General features: G+C 44.3%; 1 protein-coding gene across 5 annotated transcripts in view; it reads left to right on the forward strand.

Moving 5' to 3' along the window:
- Positions 1-17,599, forward strand: part of SULF1 (sulfatase 1) — a 172,061-nt gene that overhangs the window by 95,444 nt on the left and 59,018 nt on the right. For all 5 annotated transcript variants that reach the window (XM_028158760.2, XM_054708265.1, XM_054708264.1 and 2 more), the window contains 2 exons: positions 6,846-6,997; positions 9,311-9,480. In XM_028158760.2, the coding sequence (XP_028014561.2) occupies positions 6,846-6,997; positions 9,311-9,480 (322 nt within the window). The remainder of the gene's footprint in view (positions 1-6,845; positions 6,998-9,310; positions 9,481-17,599) is intronic.

Consider the following 17,599-nt stretch of genomic DNA (forward strand, 5'->3'; position numbering starts at 1 on the left):
GGCTTTGCCCATGACAAGTGTCTGACCTTTTGTTCAGCCCAGCAGGCCTGCTTCATTCAGGGAGAGGAGCTATGTTCTTGGAAACTAAGACAGATTCTGAAGCCAACCTTCTCCCCGGGGGTCCAGACACTTAGGTAATAGTGGAATTTATAGTGAGTCATCCTACAAAATTAAAGGCATTTTTTCAAGGGTAACAAGGACTTATCCAGATACTTAGTGTGGAAAACAAATATTGATGTGCCCGTTAGTAAATCAGAAAAATTATAAATGGAAGACTAAAATGGCAGTGATAGGATCTACAGAGTTTAAATTTATCTTTGATGGGAGCATATTGAAGTGTCTGAGACAATTAGGAAGCAAAGATGTCTTTGTGACAATAATTATTTATCTAACCAGGGACAGTGACACATTTGAAAATAAACACATAACCATATCAAGATGACAGGCACCTTAGGAAGTTAAGAGGACTGGTGAGTAGGTATTAAACCAGCATAATTATTCATGAGCCACTAGACTAGTCGGAAAAGAGCCAGCATATAAAGATTTTATTGTTGTCTTAATAATGAATATATTATTTGGAACATTTAGCTGAGAACCGAAGAAAAATAATGAAGGAAACTGAAATATGTATTAGACATAAATATCCATCGAGAGAAAAGCACAAAGCAGCAATTAGATTTACGAAGAACAGCTCAGAGAAGACAAATTACTAAGAGGTTTATTTTGGGAGGAATCCAGAATACATGGATTTAAATGAATCGAATTGATCCAATATTATATTTACTGTTGTATGACATGATTTTTCTTTTTCAGAACTGAGGCATATTTTTGGACTGGCTATAGCCTAAATTTTTCTAAACTTACTCATGGAAAATATGACTCCACAACCGCTTAAATGTTCGAGAAAGGGAAAATACAGTAACATGTCTATTGCATTTTATGTTCTGACAAGTGAACTGGGAATGACATTGGATTATCGATCATAAAAATGAATATCCTGCCTGACTCTATGCTCAAATTTTTTTTTAGCTTGCATTTCTTGCGAGGGTATAGACATGCGTGTGAAACCTGGCCTAGTTGTAAGGTAAAGGTGATAAGCCATGTTTCAGAGGTAGCAACAAGTGTTAGTAAAAACCCCGAACAAAGACTGAGGGCACCTGGAGTCACATCCTAGCTCATTCGGCCTTTCCTTTGTTTTGAGAACTTGTAGAGAGGCAAGTTTTCCAACCGATAAAATGTAGAGATTGGACTAGAAGGATTCCTACGTTTTCTTTCTTGTTCAAAATTATACTGTCATCTTATTATGACCACTGCAGTTATTATATTGATTCACTTAAAAATTGTAGTGTTCAAATTATAATCAGAACACATGATACATGAAATCACATGTGAATTAAATTTTAGTTTTGCTAATTCTACATATCACTGAAGTATAAGGGCAATATTTAACAGAGATCTGCAGCACAACTTTTTGTACAGTAATCTTTTGTAACAAAACAATTTATACAAATTAGTCAACTTTTCTAATTTCATGTCTTTTATATTATAAAATTTATTTATGTTACTTATGGCAAGTATATTTATTCTCTAATACAGGATTTTATAAAGGTAGAGTTCACTTAAAGTAAGACAAACTAACATTCTTTTTATGAGTACATAACATAAGACATAGCATTCCACAGTATGCTATTTATTGAGCATTCTTAGAACTTCACTAGACACTGGGCTGAGAAGAGATATAAAATAAGATCCCTGTCTTCATTAGACTTACAATCTAATTGGGGAAACCAGATGGGTTGACATAAGAGGAAATCATAATTTTTACTTGGTTTAAAATTATGTGTATTACTAGTTATGACCAGTGAAATCCTGTGACCCAAATCTATCCATTACATAAAGTAAAAAAGTTCAATTAGTGTATCATTTTTTATACTGAATAAGATTTAACTTCTCCACAGCATCAGAAATCTTTTGTGTAGTTACTATTGCTGATTTAAGATAAATACCTTTGCCCTGGCCATTGTAACTCAGTGGTTAGCGCATTGGCCTGTGCACCAAAGGGTCATAGGTTCAATTCTGGGTCAAGGGCATGTACCTGGGTTGCAGATTAAATCCCCAGCCCAGTTGGGGTGTGTGTGGGAAGCAGCCAATTGATGTGTCTCTCTCACATCTTTTTTCTCTCTTTCTCTCTCTCTCCCTTCCTCCTTCATATATATATATATATAATTATATTATAATTATATATAATTTTTTTAATTGATTTCAGAGAGGGAGAAGGGAAAGAGATATAGAAACATCCATGATGAGAGAATCATGGATCAGCTGCCTCTTGCACGCCTCCTACTGGGGATCGAGTCCACAACTGAGGCATGTGCCCTTGATCAGGAATCGAACCCGGGACCCTTCTGTCCTCAGGCCGACACTCTATCCACTGAGCCAAACCAGTTGGGGCCTCCTTCCCTTTTACTCTCTCTAAAAACCAATAGAAAAAAAAAATCCTTGGGTGAGGAATAACAACAACAACAATAGTAATAATAATAAAATAAAATAAATACCTTTGCTTCAAATAGCTGAAGGAAACTTTCCTACGTATTATGGCACAAATAGTCCTGGACAGAGTAATGCGGCCTAAAGTCAAAAGTAATTATAACCAAGTCTTTGTGATCTTTCTCCTGGCACCAACAGCTGTGAAGGGACGTGTTCAGTGGCATCCCAGAGAGACCATGATACGGAAGGGCGGGTCGGTGGCGTGGCGGTGATATATTCAGATAGCACAGCAGTAAGAGAAGTTGAATGCCAGCTCCAAAGGGGAGAAAAACTTCAAACTCCCCATAATACAATGGCAATATGGGCAAGAAAATGAAATTCACCTTAGGGAGGGAGGAAGAGATTTAAAACATCTGGAGGGGAATCATTAGTAGGCCAGATAATCAATTGCAGAGTGCTGCCAGGGGTGATTACAAATGAGTCTCAACGTCAGGAGGCAACAGAAAAGGCCAGAGTCCCTCGAAGCTGCCAACACTGGGGTGTCGCTTTGTGAGGCGTGAGGTCCTGGTTTCTTGGAACAAGTGTGATGGGCGAGGGCACATCTGGAAAACTGAGTACATTCTTTGCACTCCATTAACACAAAGACACCGAAAACCTGGAGGGAGTTCTGACGTGACTGACAAGCACAGTAAAGAGACTCGTAGAAATAGTTTCTAAGAGGAGGAAAGGGCAGGGAATAGCCATGGCAATGGGTAGAAAACAGTACAAAATATTAGTAGTCTCTCGAGGGAAACAATGAAGGAAGGGCTTGGCATGGCTGCCCTGGGAGGAAAAAAAATAAAAAATAAAACTAAAACTAAGAGGAACAGGAACACTTTTATAACGCATCGAGCAGGGGAAAGGAAGCCAAATGGGAGAGAATGTGTTGCCACAAAATCCATCAGATCGGAAAAGAAAATATTGTAACCTCTCAGGAAATGTTTTCAAACGCACAAGTGCAGAGATCTGGGGCGAGAGTTCCTTGCACCACGGAATGGTCAATTATTTACGATCGGAACACAGATTCGAAAGGATGGGGATAATAGTGATGCTAATAATAACAGCAGCAGTAGCAGCGCTTAAAAAGCTCTTGTTATGTGCCAGGCACTGTGTGGAGCACTTGATGTTTGCGTTAACTCATTTAATCCTGACCAGAATGCTGCCACTGTTACTATTACCATCTTCATGGTTTCCGGAAAGGGAATCAGAAGTAGAGTTAAGTAACTTGCCGTTGGACACATAGCGAAGCAAGTAGCAAGCCAGGATTGGAACCCAGGCAGGCTGGCTCCAGGGTTTATATCCCAGACCATTACGCTCTTTTACTTCTTTGAAAACCAAAGGAGAGGAAAATGGAACAAACCCCCAGGGATGAGGCACAGGCCAGAGGAAAGAGCTGGGCCTGAGGTTATTAAGTGGAAGATTCTGGAAACAGCCCCCTTCTGGAGTGACGTTGTTGGGCTGTGGTGTTGGTCGGCTGCCTGTGACTCCAAGTCATGTTGCTTTCGTCGGAAAAGGAAACTCATCTTGTGGTTCTGTGTGAAAAGGTGGTTCGTCTCTGCAGACAAGAACCCGTCATTAGAAGAATTCCTACTACACGCTCAGCTGGGAAGGAAATCCTGAGTCAGATCTGACGTGAGAGCCTCTGACACTTTGTCCTACCCCCTGGAGCTGCCCGGGGCCCTGGCAGGATCCGCAGGCTGTGGGCGTTTGGCTAAGGGACAGCTTGATCCATTCACTCACTCACAGATTCAACAGATAAACATTCACTCAACAAATAAGTAGACATTGCCTTGTTCCTCAGACTGAAGTCAACTCTTTAAAAAAAAATGAGTCTGAGAAACATCAACTTCAGCAACTCTGGAGCTCTATTGTATGGAAATATTTAGACCAAATCAGCGTTAAAATTATAACCCAAGTGAAAACACAAAATGTAACAAGTCTGGAACCTGTGGAATCCCCAGAATGCATGGGGATCCATAAACCCCAGTTCAAGAAACAAAACTTATGGAGCCCCTATACTATGGGCAAGGATGGAGAGGGGGTTCAGAGATGAGGCCAAGGTAATGCTTGTCCTCAAAAACCTTACAGTCTAAGAAGGGTTAGGCTCACATATGAACTTAACTCTACCACTAGGAAGGAAGAGAGGATGCCGTTAGAGCCACAGACACAAATTGCTACGGGATTGGAGCAAAGACCAGGAGTGAAATGGCATGTGCTCTGACCTTGACAGAGAGAGGGAGATGAAGACAGTGGCACAGGAGAGGTAGAGAGATGCAAACCAGAGCTGCAGGGAGGGACATGAGCCGAGAAGTGCAGGTGGACTTGGAGAGAGAGTGATTTTGTGCAGACCCAAGGAAGGCTGAGGATAGCACTCTATCAAATTAAACTGGATCCTGCAGGTGACAAGGGTTCATGTGAGAAGAGGGTGATGTGACCAGAGCTGGTCTTCAGGAAGGTGGTACTGAGAGTGGAAAGACCCCGGAGCCTGGCAAGCAAAGCTGGCCAGGAGACTGGGCATCTGTGGGGGATCACATAATCAGAGAGGGAGACGAGGTTCGAGAGCCATCACCCAGGTGGAACCTACAGGCAGTGGCGACTGCCGGGCGAGGGGCAGGTGCAATCAGGGAAGGCTCTGGGTTGCCAAGCGTGTTACCCAGCAGGGCGATTATACCACTCAGAGAATTAAAGGATAGCGGAGAAGTAAATTTGGAAGGGAAAATGATTAATTCCATTTGGATGACTGCGTTAAGGGGCAAGTAAAACATTCAGATGGAGATAATATACAGGTAGTTGCAGATCAAAGATGGGAGCAAGGTAAATAGCTATCCCTTAAAGACACGGAAATGACGTACCGTGGATAAGGTGATGACGGAGAAATATGTGCTTTAAGACAATACCAGGGACGTGCCTGGATTCTAGCGTCCGTTTTCATCCCAAGCCAGTCATCCGGGAGCTACCTGTTTCCATTGTGCAGGAGAAGGCTCCTGCAAATCCTGCCTAATGAAGCCGGGAAGTGGCTTTGACCTGGAAGGCAGAGGACATGCTGTCTCCCTAAACTAAAGAGGGAGGCCTTTTAAAAATCAGAAAAATTAAAACATGCATGCATGTGTGTATGTATTTTTAGATATAGATGTGTGTACACATATACTTCACTGTACACATATGTATTCCCATAGATACATATATAAAATAAAATGTTCTCTAGTCTTCATACTTGAGGGGAAGGCTATGTATGTGTCTAATAGGGTGATCAAACACTTAGGTTTACCATGAATAGTGCTTGTTTGTATCTGTTTTCCTGGTGTGATTAAAATAGTTACAAGAGGCACCCTCTTTCTCTCTCAAAAGTGTGCCAACAATACACTTCTGATCATTAAAAAAAGGTGTCCGGCTTCCAGATCGAACCCATTTAGTTCCTGAAACCCCAACCTACCTAGCTCTCCCCTAGCCCCCTCCAATCATCGTCTTTGGCAGAGGACCATGCTCCTGGCTTGCTTCTCTGAAGGATCAGTAAGCCTTGTGGCAGTGGCCTTTCTTGCATGTGACATGTGGAAGTTAAAATGTGCAGCCCTGCCAGTGGCCTCCATGAGCAATGGAGAATTCATGGTGCCAGTACTTTAATTGTACTATCATTCTATGAAAGTGAGTCACCTATGCAGCATCTCTATGTTGCCAGAATTTGTTTTTGTTTTGAAGAGAGAGACATGCACATTTGTAAAATGCACATACTGTAAGCACAGATGACACATGAAAACGGTGACCACATCCCATAAACACGAAGTGTACCTCAGACCCTTGGTTTAGAAGATTTGTACTCTCTGGATATGTAAAAAGAAGGACAAGCTTTTCAGGAGTGTTTCTATAATTCACAACGCTACAACAGTAAGTTAAAAAACGTAATTTCATACAAGGACTGAACTTTCGCTTCTCCAATGTGTGTGTGCCCAGGCCTCACACTGGCTGCTTCTCTGATTGTTACATCAACTTAACAAAGGGGTACGTTCCACTGGTATCCCAGGAAAACCACAAGAAGAGCTGCACCCAGAGTACCATGATCATTATGGGGTTTCATTGAATTATAATCCATGTCCTTGGCGGCTACTTTTATTTACTCAAAAGGCAAATGTGTGTATGTATGTCACTTTGCCAAAGGATTGGGGTATGACACTAACATTATTTTGACATCCACTGCCCTAGGTTAACTTTTCTTCTACCGTCTCTTTTTCAAGCCATCGTTTCATATTTTTTTTTGCATTTATACATTTAGTTATGATTAATCATTTCACATGAGAACATAATCTTTTTTTTTCTCATTGCAGCCTTTTTTGGAAAATACCTCAATGAATATAATGGCAGCTACATCCCTCCTGGGTGGCGAGAATGGCTTGGATTAATCAAGAATTCTCGTTTCTATAATTACACTGTTTGTCGCAATGGCATCAAAGAAAAGCATGGATTTGATTATGCAAAGGTAATTTTCAGGCACTTTTACACGGCATCAATTTACTTTGTGCATAATGGAGAACAGCCATTTTCAGCAAATTAACCTATCCGCAAGATTGGCTTTCTATGTTCTCACAATGTTAGAATGAGAAATTTTAAGGTAATTTTAAACTCCAGGCAAGAAAAGACTCTCAAGGAACACTGACTTTATATAGTGATTTTCTTTCCCCCTCATTAGAACACAAGGCAATCAGCCTTTGATGAAAGGATCATCAAGAAAATCATAGATGCCTCCACTCTGTCTTGTGATAATTTTTGGTTTCCCTCCCACACCCAGAGGACTTGTCCACATAATCAAATGTTCATCTTTGTACTGTTTTGCTTTTCACTGGGATGAAAGTCAATTTTGTCTTCAGATTTAGATGTAAAAATAAGAGCAAACAAGTGGAATAACCAGAGGTTGGGGACCCACACGCCTCCCTGGGACTCCTGTGTGACCAACCTTAGCTATGAGACCAGGACACCTGCCCCAGGGCAGCTCGAGTCCACGAGTGTCTCTAAAGCTGTCAATCCTAGGATTTCCACATCAGTTCATAGAAACTGGAATTGGCATGCCCCACGGCCCCCTAACAAATGGGTCCTAGATTGGACTTTAAAATTCCCAAGGGTTCTGTATTGCCAGTGTAAATAAGACAATTTTCAGATCACAGGAATGAAGGGGAAAAATACCTTTGAATTTAGCCTGCTAATTAGCCTAAAATAGCCTCTTCCCTTCTGGCCATACTCACCTCTTCCTCATTTCCCTAAAAGAAGCCTCAAATGCGCTCTAAGTAGCACAGATCACTACCAAAGAGCCACCGGTAGAAATGAGAGGAGGGAACTTGATGTAATTCGGGCACATTGCTGCCTTGATGCTTGGCCTGATTTAAGCACCAGGCACTTGGTGGGAGATAAGGTGTAAGTCTCCTCTTTCATACCCTTCAGAAAACAATGAATGCAAACGAATTCACAAACATTCCTAATAAGTTTCCAGACTCATCAAAGTTGAGAGCTAGCTGGCAGGGACCTCGGAGGCAGATCCGAGCTGCATCCTACAACGGGCACGGATTGTCACCGCTATCATTTTTTATCTGTGGGGATGCTTTCATGCTCCTTGTTCTAGCGATTAACCTCTCTTTCCCTGTTGTCCTAAGGAGACCAATGTAATCAAGATTCCCTCCGAAGACTAAATCAGCGTAACTTGCCCATTACCACAGCTGATTAAGTGTCAAAGACAACTGTGTCCAAAAAAAGAATATATATCTTTTTTTTTTTTTTTTTTTTTTTTTTTTAGCGGGGAAAGGAATGAAACAGACACTCCCATAGAAAAAGGTGATAGCCTGTGGGCTTGTCCTAACAGTGGCATGTGACACAGATTTCGTCCCTTGGGCGCTGCTTTTGCAGCTGTTCCGGTCCTTAAATCTACATGGGATTCGTCATGCCTGGAAGCCCCTGGCACTGTAAACCTTGCCCGGGCACTTTCTGACGTTTCTGCTGGAACTCTAGGCCACTGACACACACTTAGAGAGGCAGGTGGTTTAATTTAAGTTTTCATCTTTTCTTTCCTTTTCATTCCCTTCTAGACTTGCACCAGCCCCTGGGACTGGGGGGTTAAGTCATTTTATTAACGTCAGGCTCTAATCCCAGCAGCTGTATCATTTTTAGCTGTGCAATTAACGGAGGATAATCTGCAGGAAATCAACTGCTTCCCATATTTAGTGTTTCAAGTACATTAATTAATAAAATGTTACAGCTTTTCCTGTGCACCCAGATTTTGGCCAAGGTTTCCTTTAGCAATTATTGTATCATTCCTACAGGTGAATTTTTAATTTAAAAGAAAAGATCTTTGGTTTGCATGTGTGTGTGTGTGTGTGTGTGTGTGTGTGTGTGTGTTCTGGAACTGTGAATGTGTAGTGGGTGTTGGTGTTTCCTGCCCTTGAAGTAATTAAATTTTTGTCAATGGATTACATCAACGAAATCTGAGAATGAAATATGTATCCGGTGTTTTATGTGCTCTAGCATTTGGGTTGCCAGATCTGATCATTATCTCGGGCAAACAGGACTTGACTTTTTTCTTGCCTAATTGCTAAGTTGTGCATTACTTAAAATACATTTTACCACGCTAGTGACCCTAGAAAGTCCCTGGCAACTGACTTGTGGCCTTGGGAAGTCCAGTGTCCCTTCCCGCTTTAGACCTTCCCTCGTCATTCAGTGAGTTGCTTCTGAGGAAAGCAGTGTTCAAATGTGATCTGATGAATGTCACCTTTTGTAATTTCTGTTTTGTGTCAAATGTATGTTTCAGGACTACTTCACAGACTTAATCACTAACGAGAGCATTAATTACTTCAAAATGTCTAAGAGAATGTATCCCCATAGGCCCATTATGATGGTGATCAGCCACGCTGCGCCCCACGGCCCCGAGGACTCGGCCCCACAGTTTTCAAAACTGTACCCCAATGCTTCCCAACACATGTGAGTAATACCATCGGCTCTGGGACCTGCTGAACATGGGCCTCTCCTTTGCTCCCCACCCTGCTTCTCTCCTCACCCCATTTCCTTCCATGAGACAGGAACATCAGCTTGGAACAGGCTTGCATCCAAGGGCCTCGTCTAGGTTGTCTGATTAGGAACCCCATTTCTAACATTTGTAAGCTGCTAAAAGGAAAGCAAAGAAGCGCACAGGGTGAATGAGGCGATTTTTATCAAGCGTCCCCTTCAGTTACCTTAATATTCATGAGTATCGTCTAATAATAATGGTGATCAAACTGTTTGCTTTGCATAGCAGCAGAGTGGTGACCGGGTCTGGTTAGAGAAACATGGTCGTTTTCTAGAGAAAACTGTGAAACAGCGTTGCTGCAGACGTGCAGTTAGGACTGCGCCAGAAAGCAGCAGGCGGGGCCTTGCCCGAGAGGTCTGCCCAGGTCACGGCTTTAAAATAACCTGCTGTTTCTTTTTGAGAGGAGGGGCTGGGGAGGCATGGGAACTGGAGGGACTGCGCAGAGCGCAGAAAGCTGTGTGATGCTGAGAGTGCTCCGTAGCCAAGGGTGGAAAAGCCTGGGTGCTTTGGCAGCAGAGAACCTGATTTTGGTGTTGACTCTGTGGACACATTTCCTTCCTACCTGTTGTGATAATATGCAGTCTTCCCCACAGAGCCTCTGGCTCGGGGTTTGCTCCAAGTTTGACCCTCAAGGAGGTTGGGAACAGGAATCGATATGTTTATCATTAAAGCTCGAAAGTTGATTCTTACTCTGCTTGTGCTTAAATACCATCCTTTTTTTTTATCCACACTGATGTTCTAGCCGTGATCCCGGACAAAAAGAACATAGGTTGGATGTGCAGTTGACCTGTGGGGGTGAGGGGTGCTGAGCACTGAGCAATAGAAAACCCATGTATAAGTTTTTACTCCCCCAAAACCTAACCACAGTGTCCTCTTGCTATTGGTTGCAGGGCACCCTCCCCCACTGTGGATACCAAAATCTGCTCAAGTCCCTTCTATAAAATGGGGTAGAACAATGCATACAGTTGCCTCTCCATATCCACGGATTCCCAATCACGGATTGAAAATACTGTTTTCGATCCACATTTGGTTGAATCCATGATGCAAAGTGCAGGGCTACAGAGGAGCAACTGTGTATCTATCGCATAAGTGAACCAGTGCCGTGTTGTTCAAGGGCCAACTGGTACTTCCTGTGTAAGGAGAGGAGTAACTACTGAAGGCACTCTAGTTCAGCGGTCGCCACCCAGTGGTCCGTGGACCACTGGTGGTCTGTGAGGTGCAAAAGGTTGGCGACCGCTGCTCTAGTGGCTGTCATCACACACGCATGGAGGGCATTCTGGTGCGCTTATTTTGTCTCTAATTATAGCTAATAGACTGACAACTCCTGGTCCGTAGGATATAGATCGTTTCTATGTATCAAGTGATTTAGAAAGGAGAGAGGTTAGAGCTTACTGAGGACAGGAACTAACAATAAATATGGAACTAGGGTGGGTAACCATGCCCAGACACTTGGAGGGCAGAAGTGTTTTAATGCACTAAATATTGTCAACAAATAAAGAGGGGTGCCCCGTACCTGGCGGCATGGCTCAGTGGTTGAGCATAGACCTATGAACCAGGAGGTCACAGTTCAATTCATGGTCAGGGCACATGCCCAGGTTGCAGGCTCAATCCCCAGTGATTGGGGGGTGGAGGGAGGGGCGTGTAGGAGGCAGCCCATCAGTGATTCTCTCTCATCATTGATGTTTCTCTCTCCCTTCCTCTCTGAAATCAATAAAAATTTATTTTTTTAAAAGAGGGGTGCCCCAGCCCCTGGGGAGCACTGTGTTTTGGAACTGACCCTGTGGATGGACATGCAAACCTCTGAAGATTTTCCCTACGTGTAACCGTGGTGCCAAATGCAGGAGTGAAGCCCACGAGTGGCGAGCGCCTCTCCATTATAAAGTTAGGACCCAGCTGGTCCAGGGAAGGAGAACGGACTTTGCGAGGTTCTTCCTGCGCTGGGACCCACTTTCCCTTTCCTTCCGAGTCAGAAATCATCGTATGTGATGGCTTCCTTTGTTGCGTTAGCATTAGTCAGCCTAAGGTGACTTTGTACACCTATAAACTTTACCGGTGTTTTCTCAGATTTGAGAAGGGGTTGGCAAAGGGTTTTGTGGCTCCCTAGGGTCCCTGCCTTTGAAGCTCCAGGCCGAACCTACAGGAAAGTCGGCCACAGGTGAACAGGTCTGTCTGGCAGCTCAGTGTCAAGCACAGACAGCAATCGCATGGAGGGAGAAGTCTGCAGAGTTCTCAGGGCCCCGATGATAGCTAAAAAGGCATCTCTGATTCCAGCACCTAGAAACTCTATTTAGTTCCACCGATATGTATGAGTGCCACTTGGGACACTCTGCTGCACAGCAGATAGACATGAGGAAGATGCAGTTGTTGACATTGGAGAACCAATAAGCTCAAACAGGGATTGGCCCACGGGGACCGAATCCAGCTTGCCAATAGTTTGTATTAATAAAGTTTTATTGAAGCACAGCCACATCCATTTATTTAGGTTCTGTCTATGGCTGCTTTCACAATACAACAGCAGAGCTGAGTAGTTGTGGCAGGTACTGGGTGGCCTGGAGTGCCTAAAATAGTACTTACTATCTGGTCCTTTACGGAATAAGTTTGCCCCAGATCCCTGCTCTGGGCAGCTGTCCAGTTAGCCACATCACCAGTGGGACCAGAAGTGGTAAGACCTCAGAGGGGACTATGGAAATTTGGAGGAGGATGTGTTCACATCTTTTGGGGGACCAGGAAAAATGCATGGGCCAGGAGGCATTCAAAGTGAGCCTCAAAGGATGGATAAAATTCCTGCAGCCAGTTCTACAGAGTGGGTTGATGATTTCAGAAAGAGAATGGGGCTCAAACAAGCGGTCACCACGTAAGTGAGGTGATCTCAGAGGTGACTTAGGAAGTGGAGAATGGGATGCAAGGAAAGCAAGGTGGGGGGAGATAAAGCTGGAAAGGGAATGAGCAGAATGTTGAGGACGAGTGAATTTGTAATAACTGTAAGCAGACAGTCACTGGGGGTTACTTAGTAGGGTAGTAGCATAATATCTGACTCGGTCATTTTTACATGGAAATAGTGTCAGTTATTCTTTAGTTTAAATGAACCACCTGTAAGCCTGATTAGTGAGTTCATAAAGTGAAATCTACACATGGCTGAGGGAAGAGTGTTCAGATCTTAAAGGCACGCAAGAGTGGGTTCCCATCTCAGCTGTCCTCACTAAGTCTGGGAGCAATTTCTTTTTAAAAAAATTTTTTTTAATTGATTTTTTGAGAGAGAGGAAGGCAGAGTGATGGAGAGAGAGAAACATCAATATGAGAGTGTAACATCCATCATCCATTAGCTGCCTCCTAATGCCCCCCTCCCCGCCCCCCGCACTAGGGATCGAGCCCGAAACCCAGGCATGTTCCCTGACCAGGAATCAAACTGGCAACCCTTTAGTGCACGGATGTCACTCAACCAACTGAGCCACACCAGCCAGGGCAGGGGCAATTTCTTTAACCTCTCAGGAGTTCCATGGTCTCATCTGCAAAATGGGGATAATATTAGCACCTTGACATGATGTCATGCATGAAAATCAAGAGAAGCAGCATAGCTAAAGTCCCCAGATAGGGCCTGGGACATAGAAGACACTTCATTGATGTTAATTCTTGTCGATTCTTTCTATTAAGATGAACCATATAAAACTGCTCTTTCTTTTTCTTTTTTTAAATTTTGTTTAAAATATATTTTATTGATTTTTTTACAGAGAGGAAGGGAGAGAGATAGAGAGTCAGAAACATCATTGAGAGAGAAACATCGATCAGCTGCCTCCTGCACACCCCCCACTGGGGATGTGCCCGCAACCAAGGTACGTGCCCTTGACCGGAATCGAACCCGGGACCCCTCAGTCCGCAGGCTGAAGCTCTATCCACTGAGCCAAACCGGTTTTGGCTCTTTTTCTTTTTATTCTTTATTGATTCAAGTATTACATAGTCTCCTTTTCCCCCCATTGACCTCTCCCCAGTCACTCGCACCCCACAGCACATGCCCTCACCCTCCTAGTGTCTGTGTTCATTGGTTATGCTTATATCCATGCATACAACCAGAGGACTTGTATGCATGCAGATAAACACCGCTCTTTCTTGTCTTATCTTTGACCTACGAAAAGTGCAATCTTATTTGGTTCAACTTAATGTTTAGGGGAAGCAGCTAGAGAAATGACAGATTGATACTTGCCCATTGTGACGTGGCAAATCTCTCGACACGCTAAGACTCACATTGGGGTGCGCCTCCCGCACCTGGCCATTCTGAGAACACAGGCTAAGCACCGAGATGGGCTGTGTCCTCTCTTCCAGGTGCAAGCGCCAGTTTGGAGCTCAGCCTTAGCCGCAGAAAATGAAAATTCATGTGGTTGGTTGAGTGACGGAGCTTGTACCTGCTGCTAACCTGTGAGGTTTGGTGTCCCTCGTCCCCACAGGCCTTAGGGCCTTGGGTTGCTGGCGTCCTGGTTGCAAAGCCCTCTGGGTTGCCGCTGGGGGAAGGGGCTGGAGAGTCAGTGTGCATGTCTTGTTACTGTGAGTGACGGCACGGTTCACAGTTCTGTCCGCAGACAAAGGGAGCGAGACAAATGGAGGACAAGCTGCCATTTGGGGTGCACGGAGCTCCTGAATGGCCGGTGTCCTTAGCGCATTAGCCACACATTGGAGCGAGGGGACGGCAGCAGTGACGTCCGCTGCAGAAAGCTTTGGTAGGCCCAGGAACAACAGAGCAAGAAGCTGCAGACTGACCCACGGCGGGACCCATATAATGCAGATGCTTGCCTTCAGGTCGCCTTCCTTGGTGGTCAGGCATTATTGAGGCGCCTTTCAGCCGGCTTTGGGTTATGGCTCTGTGACCCGCTCAGCCCCGAGCCAGTGTATCATGTTTGCACGGTGCTTGCCGGTCCCAACAAAGGGTGACGCCAGGCCAACACTGGCTTGTTGGCTTTGCAAACGGAGGCTAGAGGTTGTTATGCCCCCAACTAAGAATGAGAGCGGAGGCCCGGCCAGAGGGACAGGCACTGTTTAAGCAGACAGCAGCCCAGCCGCTCCCGGCCTCCGAGACATCTGAGGGTGCCATTGTCATAACAGCACACAGAGCCACCCCCATCGCAAAGCCCCTCACTGTGGCTGAGACCCTGTTGTACTTTTCAGTAAGTTACCTGGCCAGTGTCCTCCGAGGAGGGCTGTACCTCACTCTGGCTTTGACATAGCTTCTGGCCCCTGGCCTCAGTGATGTCAGGATATGCTCCTGTGACAGGGAGACTCCACTTTCCCATCTCCCTTATCACCTTCCTGCCATCGATGTGCCTATCAACTTAAAACATTGTTGTGTGTGTGAACGCACAGGTTCGGGCGAAATCTACCATCTCCACAGAACAGCCCATGTCCACTAAGGTGCGAGACTCGTTCTGAAAGTGGAGCTTTCGGCTGAACACCGTGTGTTAAATGGGAAACTATCTCTGTGTAAGCCTCCAAAGTTTTTGAAACACCTTTATGATGTAAAGTTGGAAAAAAATGTCTTGCCTTAAAAAGAAGTTGCACATTCTTAACTTTATTTCTTCCACAAATACGTAAAAGGAAATTCTTTCGAAGATGAGAGAATTTTGAATTCTCTATAAAAATTTCTGATTTGGGCCGAACTAGTGGCCCACCTTGTTCCCTCCATCTTTTCTGCTCATCCCGTTCCCTGAAGTCCAAGTGCACACCTCCAGGGGGCAGCATTCACACCAAAGACCATGTAAATGGAGTGATGCTAGGCAGCTCCGTTCTGAAAACAGAACCAAGTGTCTCATCTATACCTTCCAGTGCCCGGTGTGCATTGGTTAGCAAATAAATAAATGTGTTAACCCCTCCGACTAGCTGACATTAAAACGTTTTTTAAAAAATAATATAAAAATAGTTAAATAATCGGTTTTATGAATTTAAAAAGGACACCTAAAAATAGCATAATTCCATAAATTTTTAGATTAAAAAAACCAAGACTTAAAAAAAATTTTTTTTATAAAAAGACCCCAAAATGGCTTTGCCCAGGTCACATAAGTAGATAGGGTCAAAAGTGGAGTCAAGACTCGATTCTCTTGGACCCAGGTGATGTTCCCACCAGCTTGCTCAGTACCCATCAAAGTCACAATTAATATTAGAAGCGGTTCCTGTTGTGTGCATCGGCAAAATTCTAATTGGCATCGGCAACGTTGTTAGAAAACTCTTTAAATTAGTTTGGCAATGTAGCTATAATCAAGATCACTTGGTATTGTTCTGCATGTGTTCCATTTTGCCTAAGTAAAGACATTTGAACTCTTGTGGGGAATATCTCCGCAAAGTCAATTAAGTAAGTTCAATTTTAGTGAAAGCTGAGCTCGTGTGGCCTGGGAGATTAAGTATAGAATTTCCAATTTAATGCCTTGAGTGTGTGTGTCTTCAATATGTGTAACTGGCTTATTCTGGGAACTGAGACCTATTTTATTTCTCAGGGAATGACGGTCCCGCTACCAATACCCTTTAAGACTTAGACCACTGGGGGATTTTGTTGTTGGCTGAGACTAAATAACAAATGAAGAAAACACATGTCCAACTGTAACACACTAGAAACATCTCTATTTTCACTGGTGACAACAAAGGCCACCAGTGGTAAGAATGAACTGCTAAGTTCCTTGCATTTCCCCAAGTGTGGATTTAATCGACAGCACATGCATTTCTTGAAACTGTTTCCTTGCTCGGAAGAATTATTCTCCTAACATACCCACCCATCAAAAAGAAAGGGGACCGTATTGATTTTCAGAATTCTTATTCCTGTTCCATCGATAAGCAATACTGGAAAGAGAATCAAAGGCCGAAGAGAATTGGCATTGATGTGGAAGGCTGAACGGACCGATGCGGTGGGATACAGGATCTGTGCTCTAACGGGCTGAGCAATAATGTCCAACGAGTAGTGACTAGAGAAAAACAAGGTGCAGGCAAACTCCCCGGGGAAAGTTAACACTGTCAGGTACTGGAATAGTCTACTGAGGGCTCTGGGTATGTTTTCTGGAGTCTAAGGTCTGGAGCGCCCCGTTCGGGGCAAAACTCGCACCTGAAGAGACAACAGAAAGTCTCACCAACCCAGGCACATGGGACTATAACTCACACGGAATTTTGTGGGGGTTTTTTTGTTTTTTTTTAGGAAAGCATCAGAAACTCAAAAACGACAAGTTGGTTCTTTGTCCTCTCCATTTTAAAGCAGGTAGCCAGCGTTCCCTACCTTCCCGCTGAGGCATCCGGGGTGCCGCGAGCACGGGGTCAGGCGTTATTCCGTTTTTGCAACAAAAGCAGATGCTCAGCGTCTGGTGGGAGGGATCTGAATGGGAAGCAGGCGCTGCTAATGTTTTAAATCAGGATGAAGGGGAAGGGTTTCAGGACTCCTTTCGATGACTGGGACTTCGAGGTGCTTCTCGGGGACCGTGGCCTTTGTGAAGGAGCACCGGCCCCTGCACGTTCTTTTGTCCCCTTCACTTTCCCGTCTGTAAAAGGGGACTAAGATGCCCTGCCTGCCCCTCAGGGCTGCCACAACAATCAAATGAGCTAGACCTGAGGTCGGCAAACCGCGGCTCACGAGCCACATGCGGCTCTTTGGCCCCTTGAGTGTGGCTCTTCCACAAAATACCACGTGCGGGCACGCACGTACAGTGCGATTGAAACTTCGTGGCCCGTGCGCAGAAGTCGGTTTTTGGCTCTCAAAAGAAATTTCAATCGTTGTAACTGTTGATATTTGGCTCTGTTGACTAATGAATTTGCTGACCACTGAGCTAGACAATGAGCTCTTTCCCAGGCACCCGTAAGTGTGGCTCTGATGTGGTCCCAGGATTTGTTCCTTCGGTCACTGAAATCCCTTTAACCCTCACAAGAACTCTTTGAAGTTGTTATACCCATTATGCAGGTGAGGGAAACAGAGGCTTAGAGAAAAAAAACGTTGCCCGCGATCACACACTAATAAGTAACGGAGCAGGGATGAGAATTCGGGTCTGATTGCAAAACATTCCGGAACAATCGAGTATG

Source organism: Eptesicus fuscus, chromosome 19 (genome assembly GCF_027574615.1).
Source record: "Eptesicus fuscus isolate TK198812 chromosome 19, DD_ASM_mEF_20220401, whole genome shotgun sequence".
NCBI lineage: Eukaryota > Metazoa > Chordata > Mammalia > Chiroptera > Vespertilionidae > Eptesicus > Eptesicus fuscus.